The 23867-nt window shown below is 43.8% G+C and overlaps 1 protein-coding gene and 1 long non-coding RNA gene across 8 annotated transcripts in view; one reads left to right on the forward strand and one right to left on the reverse strand.

The window, feature by feature from the left end:
* Gpb5 (Glycoprotein hormone beta 5) overlaps positions 1-23867 on the forward strand; it is a 134914-nt gene that overhangs the window by 30286 nt on the left and 80761 nt on the right. For 3 of the 6 annotated variants that reach the window (XM_055078261.1, XM_055078262.1, XM_055078264.1), the window contains 2 exons: positions 5733-5815; positions 14501-18645. The exons of 1 other annotated variant lie outside the window; for it this stretch is intronic. In XM_055078261.1, the coding sequence (XP_054934236.1) occupies positions 14574-18350 (3777 nt within the window). In that variant the 5' untranslated portion in view covers positions 5733-5815; positions 14501-14573 and the 3' untranslated portion in view covers positions 18351-18645. Of the gene's footprint in view, positions 1-5732; positions 5816-14500; positions 18646-23867 lie in introns of those variants that run through there. 2 more of the 6 variants (XM_050192905.3, XM_055078263.1) reach the window with 1 other exon arrangement.
* LOC129388128 (uncharacterized) overlaps positions 1-23867 on the reverse strand; it is a 156188-nt gene that overhangs the window by 8022 nt on the left and 124299 nt on the right. The gene's annotated exons all lie outside the window — the stretch shown is intronic.

Consider the following 23867-nt stretch of genomic DNA (forward strand, 5'->3'; position numbering starts at 1 on the left):
ACTGATATAAGCCGTCTGGCATAATGAAGGCTGTCTTCTCGCGGTCCATTTCATCAACTGAAATCTGCCAGTAGCTGGATTGGAGATTGATGGACGAGAAGTATTTAGGTCCGTGCAAGCAGTCCAAGGCGTCATCGATGCATGGTAGTGGGCAGACGTCTTTTCGCGTGATCTTGTTTAAGTGGCGATAATAGATGCAAAAACGCCAGGTGCCATCTTTCTTTTTCACAAGGACGACAGGCGAAGCCCAAGGGCTGGCTGATGGCTCGATGACCCCTTTGCGGAGCATTTTGTCCACTTCTGATTGGATGACTCGACATTCAGCATGCAATGCCCGATAGGGATGCCGACGAATAGGATTCGTGTCTCCAGTGTTTATACGGTGGTGAACAACAGATGTTTGGCCTAAAGGCCTGTCGCTGAAATCAAAGATGTCACTGTACGATTCAAGCAGAAGACTGTGCAGAGGTGAGGTCAGGTGCAATCATTTTCACAAAGTCATCCTTAAGGAACCAGTGCTACGAGCTGCAATTGGCGCTAATAAGCCACTCTTAATATTCAGACTCTTAATGTCAAATTCGGAACCACTAGAAACGCCAGGCAAGGACATGCCGGCCAGAATCAATTGAGGGCACAGGCTGAAATTCAGAAGCGGTAGAACGACGTGATTATTAGTAACCATGACCAACGTATACAGAACAGCAACATTCCGGTTCAAAAGCACGTTGATGATGGGGCAAAGCACAGATTCACCTTCAGGAACCTGTGGCTATGCGGTCAAAGTGACGTAAGTAACTGCCTCGGTGACAGACGCACATCATGAAGTGAGCACAAGTGCAGTGAGACGATGCTCGGAGCATCGGTGAGTTGAGGCAGTTCAAACTGAAGAATGCCAGTCGCGCAGTCGATAAGAGCAGAATGAGTGTATAAAAAGTCCAATCCAAGGATAACGTCGTGAGGGCAGTAGTCGATCACAGCAAAGAGAACAGAAGTAGGGCAGCCGGCCATAATCAAATGCACAGTACACATTCCAAGAGCAACCAGCAGGCCGCCGTCGGCCACACGAAGCACTCGGGCAGCTGCTGGGGTGAGGACCTTCTTTAAATGTCTATGTAGGCTAGCACTCATCACAGATACGTGGGCTCCAGTGTCGACGAGTGCTTGGACAGGTACGCTATCTATTTTAACGTCTATTACGCTTCTCCTTGTGGGTACAGACAGAGGATTTGCTGTGGTAGTAGGCAATGCAGCACCACCTACGAGGGCTGCATTTCTTAGTTTTCTGAAAGGGTGTGGCCAAACACCGCAGGGGACAAAAGGCGATGTGCCTGTGGTGAACGAGACTGGTGTCCATGCGGCAGTGGTGAGGGAGTGTAGCATGTAATCCTAGCAGAGTTGTTGGCGCTGTTAGACTCGGCGGTGGGCGAAACATTGTAGGCATTTGCATCGAAACGGCTCAGTTTGCTCGGTGTGTGAGGTGTCGAGGCCCACGAGTTGCGACAGTATCTGGCGACATGACCAATGCGGCGACAGTTGAAACAGATCGGCTGGTCGTCCACAGTTCTCCACTCAGTCGGGTTGCGATAATGCAGAGAGAAGCGTCGGGGTCGAGCGAAAATAGTAGAAGGGCATCCGTTAGCTCTGGGATTGACGACAGCACATACAGAATGTAAACCAATGTTTTCAAGTCCCTGGTGAACGATGGCTTGTACGAGAGGGAGGGAAAAAGTGGTAGTATCAGGGCTATGCGAATAGAGAGCTGTGGGCGCCATCGCATCCAGTTCACATTGAGCGATTCGCACCACATCCTCTGATGGCGATGCATGCTGCTGTGCTGGTTGATCTTCACACGTCGAGGTTGCGGCAATTGGGAAGTCTGGCAAATTGGTGCAAGACGCGTCGGCTCTTGGCCTGCTCGAATTGTCAGCATTCTTTAATGATAGCATCAACTGTAGAGCAGCTTTTGTGCATGAGCAGATTAAAGGCGTCAGCAATGCCCGACCTTCTCAGCTTCTGTCATGTTGTGATCGGCTTTACGACAAATTGCCAGCATGTCCTGGATGTACGAGACATAGGACTCTGTGGGGGATTGGGCACGGTAGGCCAGTTCCTGCTTTGCGGCAATTTTACGGCCAGCTTATTTGCCAAACAACTCTGTCAACTTCTCTTTGCATTGGTCCCAGCTGGTTAGCACCTCTCCGTGGTTTTTGTACTACACCTTTTCCATGCCTCTTAGGTAGAACAACAGGTTAGCTAGCATTAGCGTTGGGTCCCATCTGTTGATTCCACTCACACGTTTGTACATAGCCACCCACTCTTCAACGTCGGCGCCATCGGTCCCGCAGAAAGTTCCAGGATCCTTGGGTTGCACTACCACAACCGAAGGTGACAGCGATGTAGCTGACGACGGTGACGTTGGAGGTGGGAACGACGTTGATCCCGCGTGCTCACCGTCATACATGGTGCGGACGGTGATTCAATGTCCACTGCGGACCTTTCTTTCCAGCTGCGGTACCCCGCACCTCCACCAATACGTTACATGGATGTTGCGAGTATAGAAAGACAATATTTACAATATACATGCAGGATGAGTCAGAGTGGTTAAGATGGCTGACTGCCAACAACACGCAGCAGCCAGTGTCGCCGATCTTCTTCCTCTCTCTTCTTTCATCCTTCCGTAACAATATCAACTGCAGAATCACAAGGTTTTTAAATTGAATGCTGCTACACTGAAGCAGGAGTCCCTGCCGTGTGCCTGGATCCTTTGAACATACCACAAGTTGGACCATGAGTTCGAAATCCTGGAGCTATGATATAGAACTGGCCACATTGATTTTGACTAGTAGCTAGCACATTCAGTGGTGAGCCTCCACTTGCCTCTTGAAGGTGAGATGCACACTGGCAAGTCGCAGAGGTCACATGACCATGTTGATCACTAAGCGATAGTAACTTTGGTCTAAAGGTGACTGTTTCAGCTCAGTCGCTTGCTGCTCAGTTTCTCAGCTCCGCAACTGGAATTGCAAAGCTTCTGAACCAATTGATGATGATTGAGCAGGATGTCGGTATGCGCTGACACTTATTTTACAGTGGTTATGGCAATGCAAGCCGATGGGAATGGCACTCTCATGAAACATATCGGTGTACCATTGTGCAAGTTACTGTTGCCACTGTGGACATAGGTTGCTGTAAGCCACTCCTTAGTTGCCAGCAACAGTTGGTTGCACGACCCCTGTCATTCACTATTGTGAATGTCACTGAAGAGAGACTGGACATAAGTCCACATACAGCAATCACTTGCTTCAGAAGTGTGGCAATGTTTACCACAGAAGCCCCTAGGATCTCACACAGATCTTAACATAGTAGGCACAACACTGCTAGGACTCGCTTCCACATTCATTTTTAATGTGAAATATTGGGTGGCAGTGTCCCATGAAATGACTACCAGATGCCCGTGTCACCATACCATTAATTCTCTCTCTCTTTCTCTCTTTCTTTTTGGCAACATTGAGGCGAATCGTTGTCAGTCTATTTTAAGCTCACTAAAGAACTAAGAATGATCTCCAATGGTCCCTGTCCTGCATCAGCTGTACTTACCCCCATACCTGTCCTGTGTGCTTCTCACTGTCATCCGACGTAATTTTTTTGTTAGTTATTGATGTCTCTAGTCTGCCACAACTTTAATATTGTCACTGCCAAGGTCAAGACGTGGTTAAATATTAAGCTTTTTATTGGGCGAACTACAGCTCAGAAAAAGAAAACACTCAACACAACGATAGTGGCGAGCACAGTTGTCAGTTGCTGTGCATGCAATCTGTCAGTTGGGCATCGCATACACACTCTGATTAGACACGACTCAGCTACGGAATCTACGACAACATTCAAGAATTGTTGGACACAGTACGCTTGTCCTGCGCTGTGTAGCAAATTTATAACAGTGTCAACCCGGTGAAAAACAGTTCCAGCCAAAAGCAAAACAATATACATTTGATATCGCCATCACTCACTCTAATGCCTTACTGCCCTTCGCAGCATTTCATTCCTTTAGTGCCTATTGTGTTTAATCAAATAGACCATTAATTAGTTGTTGAATCGATTGCAATGTCTCTTCCGTTTCTCATTTACAACTACAATAATATACTTATTCGAATGTAAGGCAAACAATTTTTGAAGAATCGTTAGCCTTAAAGTCACTCTCCGCCTTATATACAAGGCTGATAGATTGAGTCACTGTTTCGATATGGAGACAGCAGTGTAACATTTTTGGCATATAGATTTTAAATGGCAGCGCAAATTCTATCAACTAATAAACCTTAGCAGGTGAGGCAGTACTGTATTTTTGTGCTTATAACCCATACCAAAAATCCAAAAACATTAACAGTAAAGGTGGGGTGCAATAATATATGTGAATTTCATCTTGAGGTGCCACTTCATTCCAGCTCAAATTTCGCTTTATGGGTGCTTTCGATTATTCAATATTTCAGGTAGTTCACGCCAAGTCTGAATAATCCGTTGGCTACTCTGTATTGCCTTATATTAGTGTGCATACTTAAGTTTTTTTTCTCGTGTCCCCCAACTGTACCCTCACCTTATAATCGTGGCCACCTTATAATCAAATAAATATGGTAACTCCACCTCCTTATCTAAACTAGAATATCTTCTACCTACATTTGATCTCTAACCCATCCTGTGTTTCTATTCATTATGCTACACCAATAATTTTCTTTTTCATCAGTTTTTGTAAAGTAGTTAGCTTCCTTTCGGGCTTCTTTTTTTTTTTTTTAGACCTCATGGTATGGCCTCGTAAGTTAGCACTCATTTATTCTATTTTTGGGAAGACTTATTTATTGATGGTGGTTGTGGCATTACAAATGCACGGATGATTTGGGGCTGTTACAAATATTTCAGTATGAACAGCTGGTTTTCATGGATAGCTTCACTATGTTTATATATGTTCGAAAATTAAAGCATAGCAGCACATGGCAAGACTTGGTGCCTGCGTCTTTAGGAATGGTTATAAGTTCAGTCGCTGTCAAAGGTGCAGTGAAGGCAAACATATCATTTTACACTGACCTGCATACTATTTTATTTTATTTTTAACCTTAAAAAGATATGCAGATGTAACACACAAATTAGAATCTATGTAAAGCGAACCTTTAGTCAAGCAGTGATAACTAAATTCTATATAACTTTGGGTGATGCATACAGTTGTGCTTACTTTATTCTGTGCAACATTGAACTTCGTTCAACGTTTATGTTTATCCGCCAGAAAGGTCGCAACTTTCATCTTGTACACTTTTTATGTTCATGCACTGCACCGCTCACAAGCTATTCCCAAAGTGTGAAGTGCAACACACTGGCAGCTCAACCTTATAGAGCTTTATAAGGCTGTTTTCAGGTTATTTCCATTCAGTACACATATAACCTCCTTATATACAAACATATCCACCGAGATTCTGACCAACCCAGCTGCAACAGCAGCCTCGCTGAGCTTGGGAGAGCTTCACATTGAAAGATTTTGTACTTACCGCTCCTTTGTTTGCTAAAGTTACACATCAAGTTCTCATGTTGTGGTTTGGATCATTCGTTATAACACTTGATGCTGCATATATACTTGTCACTTGCTTGGTTTGGCGAGAAAAAGTGTGAAATTGCTTTCGTCAGTGCACCTCACAGTGAGCGATGTCCAAAACCTGTCAGCCCCGATGTTACCTGGTCACTTGCAATGTTTACAGTGTGGCAAAGCGTGGTCTCCAAAACTGGGCTTCTGCAATCACTCGAGGGTGCAATTGGGACATCAAAAATAGTGCACACAAAGGTAAATTATTCTATTTTTTTCAACCAACCAGGAAACAGAGCGAAGTGTTATATTGATTGATCAGTATCATAAAATGCAATCTTGCTGTGAATTTTGAACAAGAACAAAGACCAACAATGGGCCGTCCAGCAAGCCCGCAGTGGCCGTCGGTCCCTGTCGGTCCCTGCATGGGAAACACCCAGTGTGCGCTGATGTGCTTCCTGCAGGACCTTTAATAAAGTTAATAATAACAACAAAGCAGCAGTGAGCAGGAAATTGTTCAAAATGTAGGCCATTGTCAAATGTTAGATTGCCTTTGTAGAAACATTGTGACATTTGTCTTAGGCGAAGATGGAGTGCAATTTCACATGGGCTGAAGAGTTCAGCAATCAAAACTGCACGTGACAAGTTGAGTCTCTTATGTGGCTGCACTGACAATCTCAGAGGTCAGGCTGGGTGTATAAGATGCTGCTAGTTGGTGGCTGGCTCACAGAGGGTGCCACATGTTTACACATACTATCGCCAAGACAGGGGTGGGCCAGATTGCAGACTTCAGTGCACTGTGCTGTAGGAAAATCTAGTAAAACTGAATACAACATAACTAAGTTGTTTTTTTATTAGTGGTTCACTAGAATCTATGAATTGTGATACATATATATAACTCGAAGAAGACGTTACTGCATTGTTACAGTGGCAGCACGAATTCTGGCCTACATTTTCACATTTCTTCACACACAAAACCTATATGTCTTTGATCAGAGTGATGCTTCGGGCACTTGTAGCACTACTCTGTCACCTTAGTGTTATGTTATGTTGTCCTTTAGTTACATTTTGAAAGTGCTACACAGGCAAACACATACAGATGCGAAAAATGTCTATTGCCTTTCTATACCCCATCTCAGTGACTGCATACTATGCAGTTAAAGCTATGGGTCATGCCAGCCAACCAGAAGAGAGAACTAGAAGAGCTCCAATATTGTTGTCTGTTGCCCTCTGCGTGAAGCCTGTTGAAGGGAAGCTTCATGGAAAGAGTAGTGTCACACAGTGGGTGAGCCCCACTCTTGTTTCTGAACATGCAGGCTTAGAAACAGTTAGTTCTAGTTACTAGAAGTTGTAGTTACTAATCAATAACAGCTAATTACTGATTGACTGACATGGGCCCAAATCCAGTTGAACGGAAGCTTCAAGGAAGGGTCAGTGGCACCCATCTCGGAACACGCTGGCTCTCGCTGCTGATCGGCTGAGTTCATAAAATGGATTATAGAAAAGCCATTGCATTTGTGTAATGCTAAGAAACGACTTAGTTGCACAGAAAACTGCAACCAAAGGGGCTTGGCAACCCTGTAGCAAAACCTGCGCCCAAGGAATTGGGTCTTTCACATAGCTACACCTTTTATTTGAAATGTCATGCTGTACCTTGTGTTACTACGCAAGAAGCCTGCACAAAGAGACCATGCAAGCTACGCACCCTTTAAAAGTGGTTTGGCACTATATGTCTTGTTCAGTTTACGGTGCCAATTAGGCTGGGCGATTAAATTTTTTTTACAAAAGTTACTAAATGGAACTCTTGTGCTAGGGTATATGGGTAATGCAAGTTTGCTGGTTTAACCTGCACAAGAAAGTACTCATGAAATTGGCATTCAGTACGTTTATTTGCACAATATTAGAATACACCTCGGCAATGTGGTACCTGCATCAAGAATACCTAGTAAGCTTGATCGATGCCATTCAAAATCATGCCGTGCACTTTATCACCGCACGATACAATCTTTACCAAAGTGTCAGTGCCATTAAACCATCACTGGAACTACCCCTTCTTGCTCACCATCAAAGGACCACTCGAATATGTCTGTATCACAGCTTATTTTACAACTTCCCTGGCCTGCACAATAACATTTTTTCTATCCATCACATACCTCACGACTGTTAGCATAGTTCAATTTATAGTTCAAATTGTGAATTATAGCTGTTATGCTGTACTGCTTCTTCCGCGTATTACTGTGCAATAATACATTTACACATTATGTTGTTCATTATTATTGTTCTCTTTTGCTTTGCATATTCATTGTCATACTCCTAACTTTTTGCCTATATCGTCTTGTGCTTCTAATTTTGCAAGAAAGCTTTGTATTTGCTCCCCCCTTATGTTATGACCCAGTGGGGCATTTGAGGGTGAATGAATGAATTAACGAACACAACAGTTGGAGTGTGTGGTCACGGATACATGCACCGCTGCCCTTGGACAGCCATAATGGCGAGGGGTTGAATTGTGGCATACTGCAAGGATGAGAGAGTTTTTTGAGCAGACTTACTGCTTCTCACAGGCCCAATTGTGACAAGTGTCCAACTGTCATGTTCAATTCCATGAGTACTGCGCATGGGTTTGCCTAAAGTTTGTCCTCTGGGCTTCAAATGGCTTTTGTCTTATTAAATTGATCCTTTCCAATTACATATTGCATCTCAAATGTAACAATTCACAATGAGTTTGCATGTACAGACTTGTGGCCTTGCCATGATTGTAAAAGTATGATTGTTTGGGAATTTAGGGGCATAAAACAAAAACAATGCCCCAAACACTCCTTAAGCCACAAGTACAAATATTCGACAACACCATGTACTACCCATTGTTCCCATGGTAGCTGAACGAGTCCAACACCACTCTGTTCCCTCTTGTAACATTTGTAGGAAATTTGATGGTCTGGGCCACCCATCAAAGAGCCTTAAAGGGACAGTAAAGTGAAAAATGATTTCTTCTGCATCAGTAAATTACCATTTTACAACACCAAAAACACCACTCTTACAACGATAAGACGTTTGGCAAGCAGAAAAAGCGCAAGAACGAAATACGGGTGGCGACGCCTACTTAGGTTCCCGCACCTGGGGGCTGTGACGTCTTGGATTTTGATGGCATCTTCTAGGGCCTACTAATTATATGTAGCGGTACAGATTGACTACATTGTGTTCTTAAGGAACCAAATATTAAACATGGCAAGTTTCGGGAACCTTTATTCAGCCAATGCGGCCCAAATGCGAAAACATACTTTGGAATCCCTGACGTCACGCTGACGTACCGGCGCTGGGGTTTTGGCACGAAATTCAAATACTGATTCTTGGACCTTCATTTTCTCATCTAATAATCAAACTATTTTTTTTAAATGACTGCCTGCAGGGTTCTCAAACAATGCTTCAGTAGTCTAAACTGATTTATTGTTTTGCTTTAGTGTCCCTTTAAATCAGAATAGTTAAGCAGACACATCCGTTTTCTTTATGTACAGAAAGAGAAGTTAGTTTAGCTGGCACTTCTGATTTCACTTTATTCAAGCAAGACCACTAATCAGGGCTGAAGTTAGCTGTCAACTGTGCTGCTGAGAGCATGCTTTGGAAAAGAACCTCAGTAATAGTGTAGCTAGGACTGAATTGTTAATATGTCTTTTTTTTTAGGGGAGACTAAAGATAAACACTAAACCAGTTTAGACTGATACTGGTGTTCTCTTAAAACTCCATTTTTGTTAATTTTGTGCCATGGTGTTGATTACTAGAAGAGGAAATAAAATTTAGAATATCTAAGATTTTTCAGTGAAGCACCAGAGCAGGCTCTTCTGCAGTGGCGTAGTAACAGGGGGGGGGGGGGGGGGCGGGGGGCCGTGGGCCCTGGGTGCCAGGTGTCAGTTGCGGGGGGGGGGGGTGTTGTATATGCCTGAAAACCCCCTCTCATTCCGCTGGCTTGGCGGGGTGTAAATGGTTAAGAATACTCCGGTAACCAGTAGCCTGAGCTCGTGTATTCGATGTACCAGAATTGTCAGCTGAAGCTTTATCAACATCCTCCATAATAATTGCACGAATGTGCAGGTTCAAAAATTTAATTCGCTAAGTGGTCGCTAAACCACTTGCCATGCGCTTGTCTGCTGCACTCATGATCGGAGCGGTCGTCGCTAAACATACAGTCTGGCGATGTGGCTCTTGGGTCCCTCTTCCGTTTAGTCCACACTAGCTTAAAATAGGATATCTTAAATAACTCCTTAAATAGCAATCATAGAGGAAACATTGCAATTCTGGAATTGAGGATGCAAAGTCATATTAATAGAGACTTTTAGCTTGTCCGCTATCCCGGTAAAAGGTAGCGGTTTGGGCGGATTGCCGGATTGGCGGGGGCGTAAACGTGAGCGGCCAGAGCGGTGCAGCCGCCTGGTGGCGTAGAGTTCAACCAGACAAACACAGAGCTAAAACTGCAGTAACCCACTATATCCTGCTTTGCTAATCGTGCAAATTTTTAGCAGTGGCGTAATTGTGAACACGATTACGCCACTGTCGAAAATTTACACCAGCAGCTAAGCAGAATATAGTAATTAGCTTTGTGTTTATGTGGTTGAGTTTTGCGCCACCAGCTGGCGCCACCAATCTGGCCACTCATGTTTACACCCCCGCTAAACCGGCAAACCGCCTGCGCTTGCCGGATACCGGACATGCTAAATGTCTCCAATAACTCAAAAAAAAATTTTCCCTATACAAGATCGTCTTGGGTGCTACAGCCTGCAGTACTTTGACACCGTGGGTGGCCCAGTATGGTAGTACCAAAATAAATATGAAATACTGCACCAGTGATGTCAATATTTCTATCCTCTCTATTTCTATCCCATCCATTCTATCTTATCCTCTCCAAATACTATACGCTGTAGCACCTACGACGAATTCTGTGACGTTGTTGGGCAATATATTACTCTCAGGCTTCAATTTTGTAAATGCGGTATCGTCTCTAAAATTGCTAATTAAAACTTTATTAGAATACTTAAGTTACTTATGAGCCATATTTTCCACAATGCCGCATCTGTATTGGCTGCGAAGTGTTACAGTCTGACAGCAGATGTGCAAATGTGCTTATCACAAGTTATCAATACAGCACCCTGTGGTATTTGGTGCAGAGAATAAAACAGTGTGTATACCTGCTACATTTGCGATCTCTGGGAACGAAAGCGAAGGATGGGAGAGGGGGACATGTGCGATATCCAAGGCGGCTGTGCTGGTGCTGAAACAATACTCCCCCTCCCCGAAAATTTTTTATATCCTCGCTTTCATCACTATACCCAAGGGGAGGTGGGGGTACAGAATACCTATGGGCCCCGAATGCCAGACGACCTAGCTACATCACTGCTCTTCAGTGTGATGTCATGTATTTCAGAGTATTATTCTTTTTTTTTCTTGTTTGGGCCATTGTAGCTCGGTAAAAGTCCTTGAAATTGCTAACTTTATGTAGTCCATCTTTACTGGTAAAGTCCATATTTACTGATAAAAATTAACTAGTGTTGAATTTCAATGGCAGATCCAGATCAAGTTTTTCTGCTCTGTGTGGAGCAATCCTATTCCAATGGCAGAATGAGAGCATGAGTTGTGTGTTCGAGTGGCAGATAGGGACCAGCCACCAGACCTTGGTAGTGCAACAATTGGTAGTGCAACACACACATAATGTGGAGGTTGTGGGTTTGGCTCCACCTTTTCTTCTACTTTAGTTTCCTTTTTCTTCATTATTTTCTACAGTCAAATTTCAACCACAGTTAAAGGGACCCTGAAACGATTTTGATGATTTTCTACACACGTACTGAGTCGTTAGAGTAGGTCCTTCTGATCATTTATTGATGCATCCAAGTGCTCCACATGAAGCGTGTAATTTATTATAAGGTTTTAAAAATGTACATTGCTGCCGATCGTAGCACACTGCTTGGCGGAATTTTCAGCCGCCCCTACCCATATGACGTAAATCACCCATATGACGTCAGGTAGGCAAGCTATCCGATTGGCTGCCCAGGGCGCGTCGATAATTTTTCCACCTTTATGGTGAACAACTGATGTTCGTAATAGTTGGAATGTTAGTTAATTTGTTTCTATAAAAATAAGTTACTGAAAGAGAATAAACAAGAACAATTTCTCACTACACTTTAAGCACTTCCAACACACAGCAAGTGTCGTCTGCTTGTGTTACAATGTGCTCCGTGTTGACGAGAGCTCCGCGGTCAGAGTCGGTCTCACTCTTTTCGCGAGCACTATGATTCGACTTTGTTGCGTTGTGGACTGCAAACCTAGCGGCTGGTAATATGTCAAACTGCGACATCGTGTCCCTCTGCATGGCAGCGGATGAGCGGCACCTGGATTCATGCGCTTGCAGCCGTCACTTTACACCGGAAGATTATTAATGCAATAACGTTTCGCGGGCCCGGTATTAGGGTAAACGCAAGCGCAAGGGGACAGTGCCTGGCCGTTTGACCGTGTCGTTTCACAGGATGAGCAGAAGCGCAAATGTGAATGTTCTGCATGGTGCAGCCAACTGGTGACACAGAGCTCAACCACACACAGTAGTAGTAACGAAATGTATTCTCCTTTGCTGCTGGTGTAAATTTTTCGCAGGAGTGTAATCGTTAACACATTGTTTTTGTAAATGTTTAAAATGTTTTACACTTGGTTAGAGCAATATTAGCTCTTTGTTTGGCTGATTAAGCTCTGAACCGTAAAGACCGATCAGGCAGCTCACAGACATCTACACTAAAGTTCCTTCATCAGCTTGAGTTTACGTGCCTCCACCATTCCATCAAAATGCCCGGCTAGCCTGTGGTTACCGGAATACCAGACATGTCTGGTGCTGCGACAGAATGCTCGCAACGCATGCTGCTTTGATAGCTCTCGCTTGGGGTCGACTGCCAAGCAGCTGGCGGAGAGTTTGGAGAGGCTTCGCATGCTCGCTCCTAGAGAACCGGAAGTCGACGACATGACGTGCCATCACGACGCAGAGCCAGTGAAGGCGGAGCTTAGCCCTGATCACTCGGCGAACAAGTTGAGGGGAAAATGCATGTCTATGGAGGAGGGTAACTTGTAATCGTCCATAGCTCTCTTAATATGAGACGTTTCACACAAATTGTGGTGAGAATGATCAACTTTAGCTGTACCCTAAGTATCTACAAAATTTGTCCGAACCGTTTCAGGGGCCTTTAATTTCCCCGATGCTTTCCTTGGCTTCATTGTCTAGTCTTGTGTGGTCATGATTAGCAAAATCGAGCCCCTCGGTTCCCCCGTCTTTTCTCTTTCATATGTATGTACATCATGTCACTGTGTATGTGTCATTGAGTATGTGTGAGCTTTACAGCACTGCCGCCAGGAAGTGTAGCGTGTCCAGAGGAAAGCATGAGAAAGGAGCCCGGCTGCAATACACACCTCACGCACGACATGTTTCAGCTAGTTGCATACTTCGATAGTCATCAGAGAAGAGTTTTGCAGGAATTTTTTTACAGGAGCACTTAAACAAGTGAAAGCCACAGAAGCATGCATTTTGCATTGGGCGGCCGTAGATTTGTCATCTTGCTGGGCGAACGCATTAGTGGCCGTGTGACTAAGCTCTCAAGAACGGTCGCTCAAGGGACGCCACTGGAGGTCGTTTTGACGAGGGGACTTCGTCACAACGAGGCCACTTGTTGAAACATTGACCCTAGCAACATCACTCGTTCAACCATTGTTCTTTTCATCTCCACCTTTCCGTGATCCTGTGTCATGTTACACTCTCACAAAGAAGCTTATTCTGTTATTCTTACTTTTCACACCAAGCTGTGGATCTGCTATTTTTACATCCGACACAAAGGTATCACCCACTCGTTTTCACTTGAGTATGGGCTACAAAAATGCAGACTGGATAATGACCCAGGCAGCTGAAACACTGGAACAATGCAGCTTTTCCAAAACCTAGCTATATCACCTCCTAATTGATTACTTAACATTAACAGTACTATATATGGTATATATTGGATTTTATTTACTCAAGGAGGGTTACTTGTAGTGCATTAAAGGGAAATTTTCTCCTTTCTAGAGTCTGGAATGTGTATGAAATGAGAAGAACTTTTGAATATTGGTGTAAGCCAAGGCACCGCTTACCTATAGAATTCTATTCTTGTCATTTTTTGTCATTTCTTGTCATTGCCAAAAAAATATTACTTAATGCATTAAGCTAAGATGTTAGAATGCATATTTTTTTGCATGCTTCAAAAATAGTTTGAATATGTATATAATCACTTTGTATCATTATTGGGAAGTTGTGTGTTGTTTTCCTTTTTCTGTTACATTTGTTGAAGCACTTCTATGTGGGATCACTTTGAAGTTTTTCATTTTCTCAGTTTCTATGTTGCATGGATCCCAACAAGACCTCCGCTGCATGTAGGTCACTAAAGATTCAGTGCTTTAGCACACATTCCTGTATAGTATGTGGTTCTTAAGAAAGAAAATCTCTAAATAATAGAATTTTGCATTTCCTTTTTCTGTGGTTGGCTTGCTGTATGTTTGAGGTGATCAGAAAGTGACTATACTAATAGTGTATAGCTGATGAAAAATCGACAGTGCAAAACAGACAAGTGAGGTCTTCATTAATTAAATTTTATGACTACATTGATAAGAAGCATGACTAGTTAAGATTTCTTGTGTGAAAGAGCTTAATAGATCATATTGTGTATGCACTGGCTTACAAAAGCCACAAAATTTGTTATGACCAGGGCCATCTATTTAGGTAAAGATAGTGGTTCACAGATGTCTTTTTGTTGAAGTTATGTTGCAGTCTACCTAAAAGTAAGCTGGTCATTTTTTTGTACACACTAGTCACCTTTTGTGTTGTATACTGCTTCGTATATATGCTTGCATCTTTTTGCTTTTGACACTGAAAAGTGCAAATTTGTTTTGCAGGCATGAGCTGACCGTTGCAACAGAACCGGATGACCCTTCTGACAGCCCACTGACTCAAGATATTCAGTTGACAATGCCAAAGCCAGCAGAAACATCTAAAGCAAAGAAAACGCCACCAGCGTCAAGTGTGGTGACTCTCTTGTCCAGACCTTCACCCACAGAAAAACTCAGGGAAAAGATTGCTTCACCAACATCAAAAGTGAACTCAAACTTTCCAAAAGGAACGATTGTGACCCCTGTTGCACCTGCACCAGACATAAGTGTCAGTGGGATTTGCAGTGGAGGTGGTGTCTCTGGGGCATTATCAAACAGCTTTGCGCCAGTGGTGCCTGTAAAACTATGGCGTAACCCATATGCATCAGTCAGTGATGTACCCCCAGCGCCAATGATTCGTGTGAATAAGCCTTGTACATTGCAAGGCCCGCTAGGTCAGTTGGAGGCAAACTTGGGCAAGCCATCCACACTGCCAGTGAATAACGAAAGTAGTATGCACTCCAGTGCGGGCAGGAATGCTGACACTATTCTCGTTGTCAAGAAGATGCAGAATGGCAGGACTGTGATAACAGCACAACCGGCAAAATCTGGCACCAAGGGGCTAAGCTGTGGTGACATGTCCCAGCAATGTTCACCCTGTCACGTAAGTGGGGCCTTGACTAAAGTGACAGGAAGCACCGTCAAGCCAACACCTGTAAATAATTTTGTGAAGGTCAGTGCAAATGCTCCAAAAATGGCAGCCGCAGAGCCCGTGCAAGCAAATGTTTCTCACCCACACCTGTCCGCTGTAGCCATCCCAACGGTAAAGTCACAAGGGAGCCCAAGAGACAGCAGCAGTCAGACAACCGGGAAAGTGGCTAAACGCTTGACTTCCGTACAAAGCAGGCATTCTCCTGCAGTCGTCCGCATAACACCGATACAAGGCTCCACTTCGGGCAAGACAATTGTTGTGGTTCCATCCCAAGGAGCAACAACGCCCATGAATCCTGCTATGAGCAGAAACCATGTTTCACCCTCTGCCTTTAACAAGCCAGTGGATGTGGGGAGGCTCGCAGGGAAGCAGGAAAGAGTTTCTGGAGGAGTGCAGGATGTAAGCGAAACAACACATACCATTGGATTTGCACCTGGACAACAGCAAGACGAGGATGGCTGTGGCATTAAGATTTCAGACGTCATCAGCCTGGCTGGAAAGGAAGGCCTGACTTTTCCTGAACTAGCAGTCCCACAAAAGACTGCAGAAAATGAATCACCTGATGCCATTGATACGAAGAGTAGTTGTGAAACCAACCAAAAGCTTGATACAAATGAAGATGGGGAAACTTACTCAAAATTTGAGATGCCTCCACTCTCATCATGCAAGCTTAATGTGGGGGCAAATGGGTCAAATGGTGATGTTATCGAGCTGTGTTCATTCGAAGCAAAGACAGGAAATTCTGTTATTGGATCACAAATTGTGTTTAAACCAGCACCTGTTGCAGGCAACACAAGTGGAAGCACTTGTCCAAGTTCTAAGCTCGACATGTTAAACAAGCTGAAAGAGGCCATCAGGCTGCTTGAAGAGCCTACACTTCAGAGTTGCAACTTGTTTACTGAGAAAGAAAAGAGCTTGCTGAAATCTTTCTTACATCGTGTCGAAAGTGATGCCCAGGTTTCAGAAGCAAGTGAGAACGACTCAAAACAATGTTCAAGTGATCCCGATTTAGCGGATCCAGGGAAGTCTAAGAAAATTGACAGTAATGTTAGAATAAAAACAGAGCCCGGAGTTTCAACTGCCACCCATGTTCAAGAGCCAGGCCAAAGGGACCCTGAACAAGGTTCAAGTGGTCTGAATGTGGTGGATGTTGGGAAGTCTCAAGGCAAGTCACTGGAAGTTGACAATAATGTTACAATAAAAACGGAGCCCGGAGTTTCATCTGATACCTTGGCTTTAAAATCGTACCAAAAGGACCCTAAACAAGGTTCAAGCAGTTTCAACGCAACAGATGCAGATAAGATTCACCACAAATCATCACAAGGTCAGAGCAGAGTTAACACAAAAACAAAATCTGGACCTGAATCTCTGCAACACTCACTGCCCAGTTCCAAGAATGAAGGTGCAGCAGTGCAACAAGACAGTATCCCTCACAAACCTCTTCGTCGTATTGTCATCACTTCAGATGAGGTTCCGTTGATTAGCTCCGATGAAGTGAAAAATGGACTTGAGGCATTCCTTGTTAAGAACAACATATCGAACAATTTTTCCAAAGATGAAATTATTAAGCTGCATTGGGATGGAAAAGATGTGAGCACATTTCACTTTAGAGATATAGACAGTGAGGAGCTGCAGCAGCCACCCATAGTGATTCCAAAAGCGAACAGGCCTGCTATTCTCAGGCCTGTGAAGGTGTCTCAACCTGCAGGGGATATCGCCACTGCACCTTTTACGACTGCCACGGAGACGAGCAGCAAGCAAACAGTTTCTGAACCAGTGCTTTCTAAGGCTGAAAAAGTTGTGGAAGAGTTGACGATTCCCATCGACGGGTATGCAGTGCCAGCCGGCTTTAAGGCAGTCAAGCTAAGTTGCCGCGCAGATACCGGAGAGATGGTGCAGCGTGTTGTCTTGAAGTCAATGAAACCTATTCGTGTCGTTAACAGTACCACACATCCTGAAAAGCAGATTGGCTTCTTGCCTCGTGTAATTCGATACATAAATGAAACCGGGCAAATTATCGAGAAGCTTGTGAACCCACATCAACAGATTGTGCCATTTCTGGCATCCACACCAGCTGTGAATAAGTCTACGCCTGTATGCGCTGCAAATGTGCCCACCCATGGCACACCAACAACCTCTGTTTCAAGGCTGACCAGCCTCATTAAACCACCTGCTGCTGCTGCTGCTGCTGCTGCTGCTCTTGCTCCTGCTATAGTTCCTGCAGAATCAGTCAAGAACTTCCTGTCTGAAGTGGTAACCAGCAATAACACCTCCAATTCCCTACTCAAGCGACCAAAGCTTATAGCTCTCCCATCAGCACCAACAGTGGGTCACCTTGGCAGTACCACGCCTGTTACAGCTTCGAAAGTAATTAGAGTTGAGCGCCCACCTTCAGTGCTGCTTGGGCCTCAGAGTTCAAAGGCTGTTCTACCAGAAAGTGCAGTGTGTTTCCAGGATGACCTTGCACCAGTAGCATCAAAGCCCGAGACATCCGCTGAAGCTGATGATGCAGAAAGGATATTTGAGCCAGAATGCTTGCTTGAGGTGTGCAACAATACATTGGAAGTTGAATCATTGAAGAGAGAAGAACTGAATGGTGACACTTCGTCTGACACTTCCAGCACAAGCAGCTCAGATGCCAGTGATAACTATGTTCTGTCAGTTGTAAATCGAAAGAAGGAAGTGCAGCCAGCACCGAAGCGTTCACCACCCAAAAAATCAACTGTTTTACGGGAATACAGAACACGCAGGCGAAGGCAGTGCAGGAAACAAAACCCTCGTGCGGTAGCTCCATCTTCAAGTGTCAAGTGCAAAGCAAGCAAGAATGATGATGTAAATGTGGCCATGATGTCGCCAAACTGCATAGACAGGCCATGTGTTGTGAGCATGTATCACCTAAATGACCATGTTCTTGCGAATGGCTTTGTGAACCTGACTTCTGTGAAGCACGAGGACCTCTTTCTGTTGGCATCAAGCCCAGTGGTGAAGTTGTCGTCAGACAAGGTGGTCTCAGTAGTTGAAGTGAAGCCCCGAGCATCGGACAGTCTCCAGGGGAGTGCAGAGGTGTCCAGCATTACAGATACAGACAATTTGGAGCGTTTGCTGAGAGAGCAGCAGAATGAACTGGTACAATTGCGCAGGAAATACAAGAAGCTAAGCACTTAGCTTTCTTATTCACGTCTGCCTTAAACAGACCGAAAGTGGTTAATGTACAGGATAATGAAACCACATTGCATTTTTTTAATTCCCCCATACGGCAGTGTCGTAGACGAGCGCCAGCCAAGCTCAGTGTTTTACGCCAATGACTCGGTGATTTTTATTTATATTTGAAAGTATTCCTACATTTGTGCTACTTGCACTAGTTTGCAGTATACAGAACTGCTGTGTGCAGTAGCACTGTCAGGGTCACTCACTAACCACAGTGACCCATCATTGTTTAATAAAGCATTCTGTCATCTTGTGTGAGTTGGCACTGCTTTCATCATATTGTGAATGTGCTTTTGTGGTACATCCTGTACAGTTTCTTATAATAGCACCCCGAGGAAAATCTGGTACCATAATCTCTGCAAGAGAGAGAGAGAAAACATTTATTTCTTATGAGGTGGGGAAATTTCCTCCTGGGTGGAGCCTTTAGTTCAGGGCCCCATTGGCTGGCACCACTCTGCATGCCCACTGGATCGGCCATTGCTGCTCTTGCAGGTCTAAGCAGCACAGTCTCCCAGGAGGAAGGTGAAGGTGCAGGAATAGGGGAGTAACCCGGAGGGTGTGGGGACTCCCAGGTGCAATGATATACTGGGGGTTTTTGCTCCACAGTAGGGACAGTAAGAGGGATATTGTGTGGGGTGGAAGAGGTGAAGATAAAAGAGACAGGTAAATGACTTTGAAGCTGTTGCCGCTCTCACTGTGAAGTTGGGTAGTGTGTGTGAAGAATGTTTACGTTTGAAGCTGTGACCCTTGACGCCCCTGCAACCGCTACGAGAATATGTCGCGCTACCCTAACGCCTCTTACATTAACCTAACCTAACATGGGCGAGACTCAAAGCTAATAATGCTCAAGGCATGACATCAGGCAGTGGCGTTCAACCGCGGATGCTAAGGTGCTGTGCGTTTGTTGTACTCAAAGGGGACCACTCGGAAATGCTCCTGAAAAGTCGCGGACAGCAGCATATGAAAAGTCTACCGAGAGTGAAGATACTGCACCAGGAGCGCAGGCCGGGCTCCTACTACGGCCCCTACTAAAATTGATGTTTTTTGAAGGTTGAGCGTAAGGGGCAAGAACGGTTTAATCCGGCATGACTGACGGCACCAGCGCCATAGGCACGAGAAAGTCTGTCCAACGTAGCTTCAGACCACGGTGTAAGAATATCAACAATATTACACCGTGCTTCAGATGCAGCGATCACCAAATGGGGCGTCCGTGCCCACTGCCTCAACGCACGGGCAAGCAGCGTCGGAGCATAAACAAACTCCACCCCACTCTGCAGTGCCGGCACGGCTAAGGACAAACACTATAACAAGCGCTAAGAAACCTCCTCGGTAGTGCCTTGGCAGAGTCATATTCAAGGAGCAAAAGCCCCCACATTTTCTCTCGCGCCTGCTCTTGCTTGCGCCTGCTCACAAATGGTTGCCGATCTCTCAAATGAACATCTCGTGGAATAAAGTGATGTGTATGTGGGTCTTTCTCACAGACACGAGCTGCAGAGCCGGCATGTGGCCGCCTATCACGTCATGAATACTGGCCCGTATTTTTTTTTATTTCGTAGAATAATGACATGGAAATGAGTAATTCAAACCTATGCATTTTGTGACCGTAAGCGGTTGTTCTTGAAGTACTGTCCCCTAAGGCTCCAAAGCGAAAGCAGAATGCTTTAGCTGCATGGAGGCCGTCGGCACAGAAACATCGCATACAACTTTTTATTTATGCATAAATATTGACCTGTCAAGTAAAGTGTTGTCTGAATTGGGTCTTTCGCGAAATGTGATTCAAGCATTTCACATGAATAGGAGCTACGACACAACTCTGAACAAGCGTACCGCTGCCGGTGTACTGCAAACGCAGCTTTACTGCTGATTCGCAGCGGATATCGGGCTGTATTCCATTTTTGTGTGAAACAATGATGAGGATAATGTTAAACAATGTCTAAAGTAAGCATTTTGTGATCGGGAGTGGTTGTTAATGCGCCGTCCGCTACGGCTTGAGGAGACAGGCATAGCGGTGCCGTTGGCATCGGAGGGTCGGGGAGTCCACCGAGGCGATGTCACTGCTATCCCAAGAAGCAAAAGTTGGTTACTAGCTAGTTTCACACAGCTTGAGCAGGCTAGATGCAGCTAGAGCTATGTCAAGCTATAGTTTAGACATCTTCAAGATGGTTAGCACTTGTCTCCAAACCATACGTTCTACCCATTGTGAAGACAAGTAGAAAAAGTGCTGAAATTTCGAAGGCATTGCCACAGAAGATCCAGGGAAGCCTCAACGAATTGGGGTGTGGAGGTGAAAGGGGAGGCGACGTGATCAATTTTGCGAGCGCCGAAATTGCTTGCATGTCTTGGAAAAGGTGAGGGCACAGTGGCATTGATAGGGCATATGAAACCCTCTTGTAGTGTAATCAGCGTCACAAATGTAGTGCGTGGAAACCGATTCTTCGTAGATTTCCTACGCACATTCTGAAATGCGTGTCTTCGCTGGTTCAAATCTGGTGCCACATTGATAGCATGCTGCGATTTGCAGCCTGCAAAGGGGGTGCACAATTTAATATGTACATAAAAAGCAAGAAATAAAATATGCGCTGTTCAAAAACACAGCAGTGCATTAGAGTTGTTTTAAAGTGAGCATATGTAAGCATGAGAAAATATTAGTTTTATTCAAGTGCAGTGCTAGCAGTACAGGTGGCGCCACATGCAATGGTGCCACTTTGCACTTTTTTTTTCCTTCCGGTTTTGAAACTTTCGGCAGCAGTGGCAGCAGTTCCATAGCGGTTAGTTCGTGAAGTTCGCGTAAAGTGATACAAGTATTCAAGTGGAGAACTTCGGATCGTCTTTGACATGAAAATAACCGGCGCCGGCATCGATAAATTACACCCTTCCCATATAAAGTTAATTGCACCCTTAATAACTGATGTCCTTGCAGACAAAATCAACATCATGTTTAAATCAGGCAGTTTCCCACAGGAACTAAAACAAGGCAAGATCACCCCCATTTTTAAGGAAGGTGACCGCTCTTTCATTTCCAATTATCGCCCCATCTGTGTATTACCTTTTTTTTAACAAGGTAATTGACAAGCTTCTAGAAAAACGTTTTAACTAATTACCTTACAAAATATAACATTCTCTCACCATTCCAACATGGCTTTCGTTCGAGTTACTCGACCAAACTTGCTCTTGTTGCTCTAACCGATCAACTAAAACTCGCTATCGATGAAGGCAATTATGCACCTTCAGTATTTGTAGATTTAAGCCAGAACGTTTGAGAAAATAAATCACATCTTATTCCGTAAGCTTGAATCATTAGGAATTACCGACCCAGCACTTTTGTTACTACAAAATTACTTAACAGACAGTGCAGGTAGTAACCATTTCAGGCGTTCATTCTAAAACCATGTTCACTAATATTGGCGTGCCGCAGGGTTCCATATTGGGTCCGCTTTTATTTTTATTATACGTCAATGATCTGCCTAACTGCCTCTCTTCTTCTAAATGTATACTTTATGCCGATGATACTACTATCATTAACTCCGATAAACCTCTTACAACCTTAGTGTCTAACCTTAATGGCGGTTTACACTACCTGTTGGAGTGGTGCCATACTAACCAGCTACAGATAAACCCGTCGAAAACAAAATTTGTTGTATTCACTTCCCACCAACGAATACTTCACTCCATTCGTCCTTTTTTTCTGGGCGCAAGTCCTATCCCTGCAAGTTTTTCATGTAATTATCTTGGCACAGAAGTAGACAGAAATCTAAAATTTATTGAACACTTATCCAAAGTAAAACAGAAGATTACCTACGGGATTAGGGTGCTTCAAAAAGCACGAAACATATTTAACCATCAAATATTACTATCATTATACTTTTCATTTTAATTCCCACATTAACTACTGCGTTACTTGCTGGCGAAACACTTACTTTATCCATTTAAACTCGTTGCAAATCCTACAGAATCAGGCTATTAGGATAATTACATTTAGCCCATATAATAACAACGCCTCGTATCTTTTACGAACTAATCACATTCTTACAGTCACATACTCGTTAAATATAACCTAGGTATCGTTTCGTTCCGTCAAATCAATTACACACAATGCGATAGCTTGATACCGCAATCTTCTCTAATAAATACCAATATTGCCAGGTTTGCAATAAATAGGAACTTCATTTTGCCCAAAATACATACTAATTATGGCAAGCAGAGCGTCCATTTTTAATCTATCGCATTCTGGAACACACTACCATTATATATAAAAACACAAATTCACAAATTCAAGAAACAACTAAAAGATTACATCCTGCAGAATACTGATGCCTAGTTCATACTCAACCATTCTTTCAGGGTGCCTTCATTTCATTTTCATTGCCATACCATTAGGTTTCTGTTTCTGCCTGACATATACATCCGAGTCAGCAAATTATACTGTGTTTGTCATGTCACCTACGCTGTGACTTTATTAGTTGTCAACGAGATTATGTTACAGTGCATTTTTTCATGACATTTACGTACATGTAATTCTTCAATCATGCTATTTATACTAAAACCTGTAATTCTTCCATGTTAACGATTTGTTGAAACTGCTGTAATTTTTGTTTTATTACGTTTACTCTGTAAAGGAGGTCCCATTGGAGAAAGATCTTTGACTTCGGGACCTCCTTCTGTATATTAACATCTTGTAATCTTTCTAATCATATCAATAAAAACCGATTCTGATTCTGAAGAACAGCAGCAACACCAGCACTTTATTTCGGTTCGGTAAGTGATTTTATTGTATGATTGAAGGGTTCCTACTTTGCTGGTAATCATGTTGCATGGTTTGAATGGCATGAATGTAAGTTAACGTTGCAGATTGTCGTGTTCGTGCAGTTATTGACTGAGGCTGTTTCAGATTGCAAGTTTTTTTAGGCTTGTTAGCAGCATTTTTTTTCTTTTGCCTTTTTGCAACTTGAATATGGTTTTGGCTTTGAGGCTATGACGGGAGCTGCGTAATTCCATTACCGACTCTATATGCAGTTACAATACTACTCACGTGTGTCACCTTTCTCCGGTGACCGCTGTTCACCAGCTACTAAATATTAAATGTTATTGTTCAGAGCAAAATGCACCTGTATAATTTAGAACTAGCGCGAATATTATCGTTCATTCAATATTTTGTGTGTGTCCTCACCGAACCTTGTGTTATCAGACTGTATGCACGACACGAATTGTGTGGTGGTTTCTGGAAACCTCGTGGGCATTAGAACCTTCAACGAGTGATGTATAAAAGCCAACACACTTGACCCGTTGATCAGATTTCGACAATCGCTGACATTGTTTGCCACAGTCGTCGGGTTTTGAGTGTAACTTGCTTTTGTAGGCACAGGTTCGCACAATAAAAGCTAGCTTAGCTATTGACAGTTTTGCTGCTGTGTTTTTTCACCATCACTAACTACTATATGACACTATTCATCACTATGCATGTACTGTATTAAAACA

The sequence above is a fragment of the Dermacentor andersoni genome, chromosome 10, assembly GCF_023375885.2.
Source record: "Dermacentor andersoni chromosome 10, qqDerAnde1_hic_scaffold, whole genome shotgun sequence".
Taxonomy (NCBI): Eukaryota; Metazoa; Arthropoda; class Arachnida; order Ixodida; family Ixodidae; genus Dermacentor; species Dermacentor andersoni.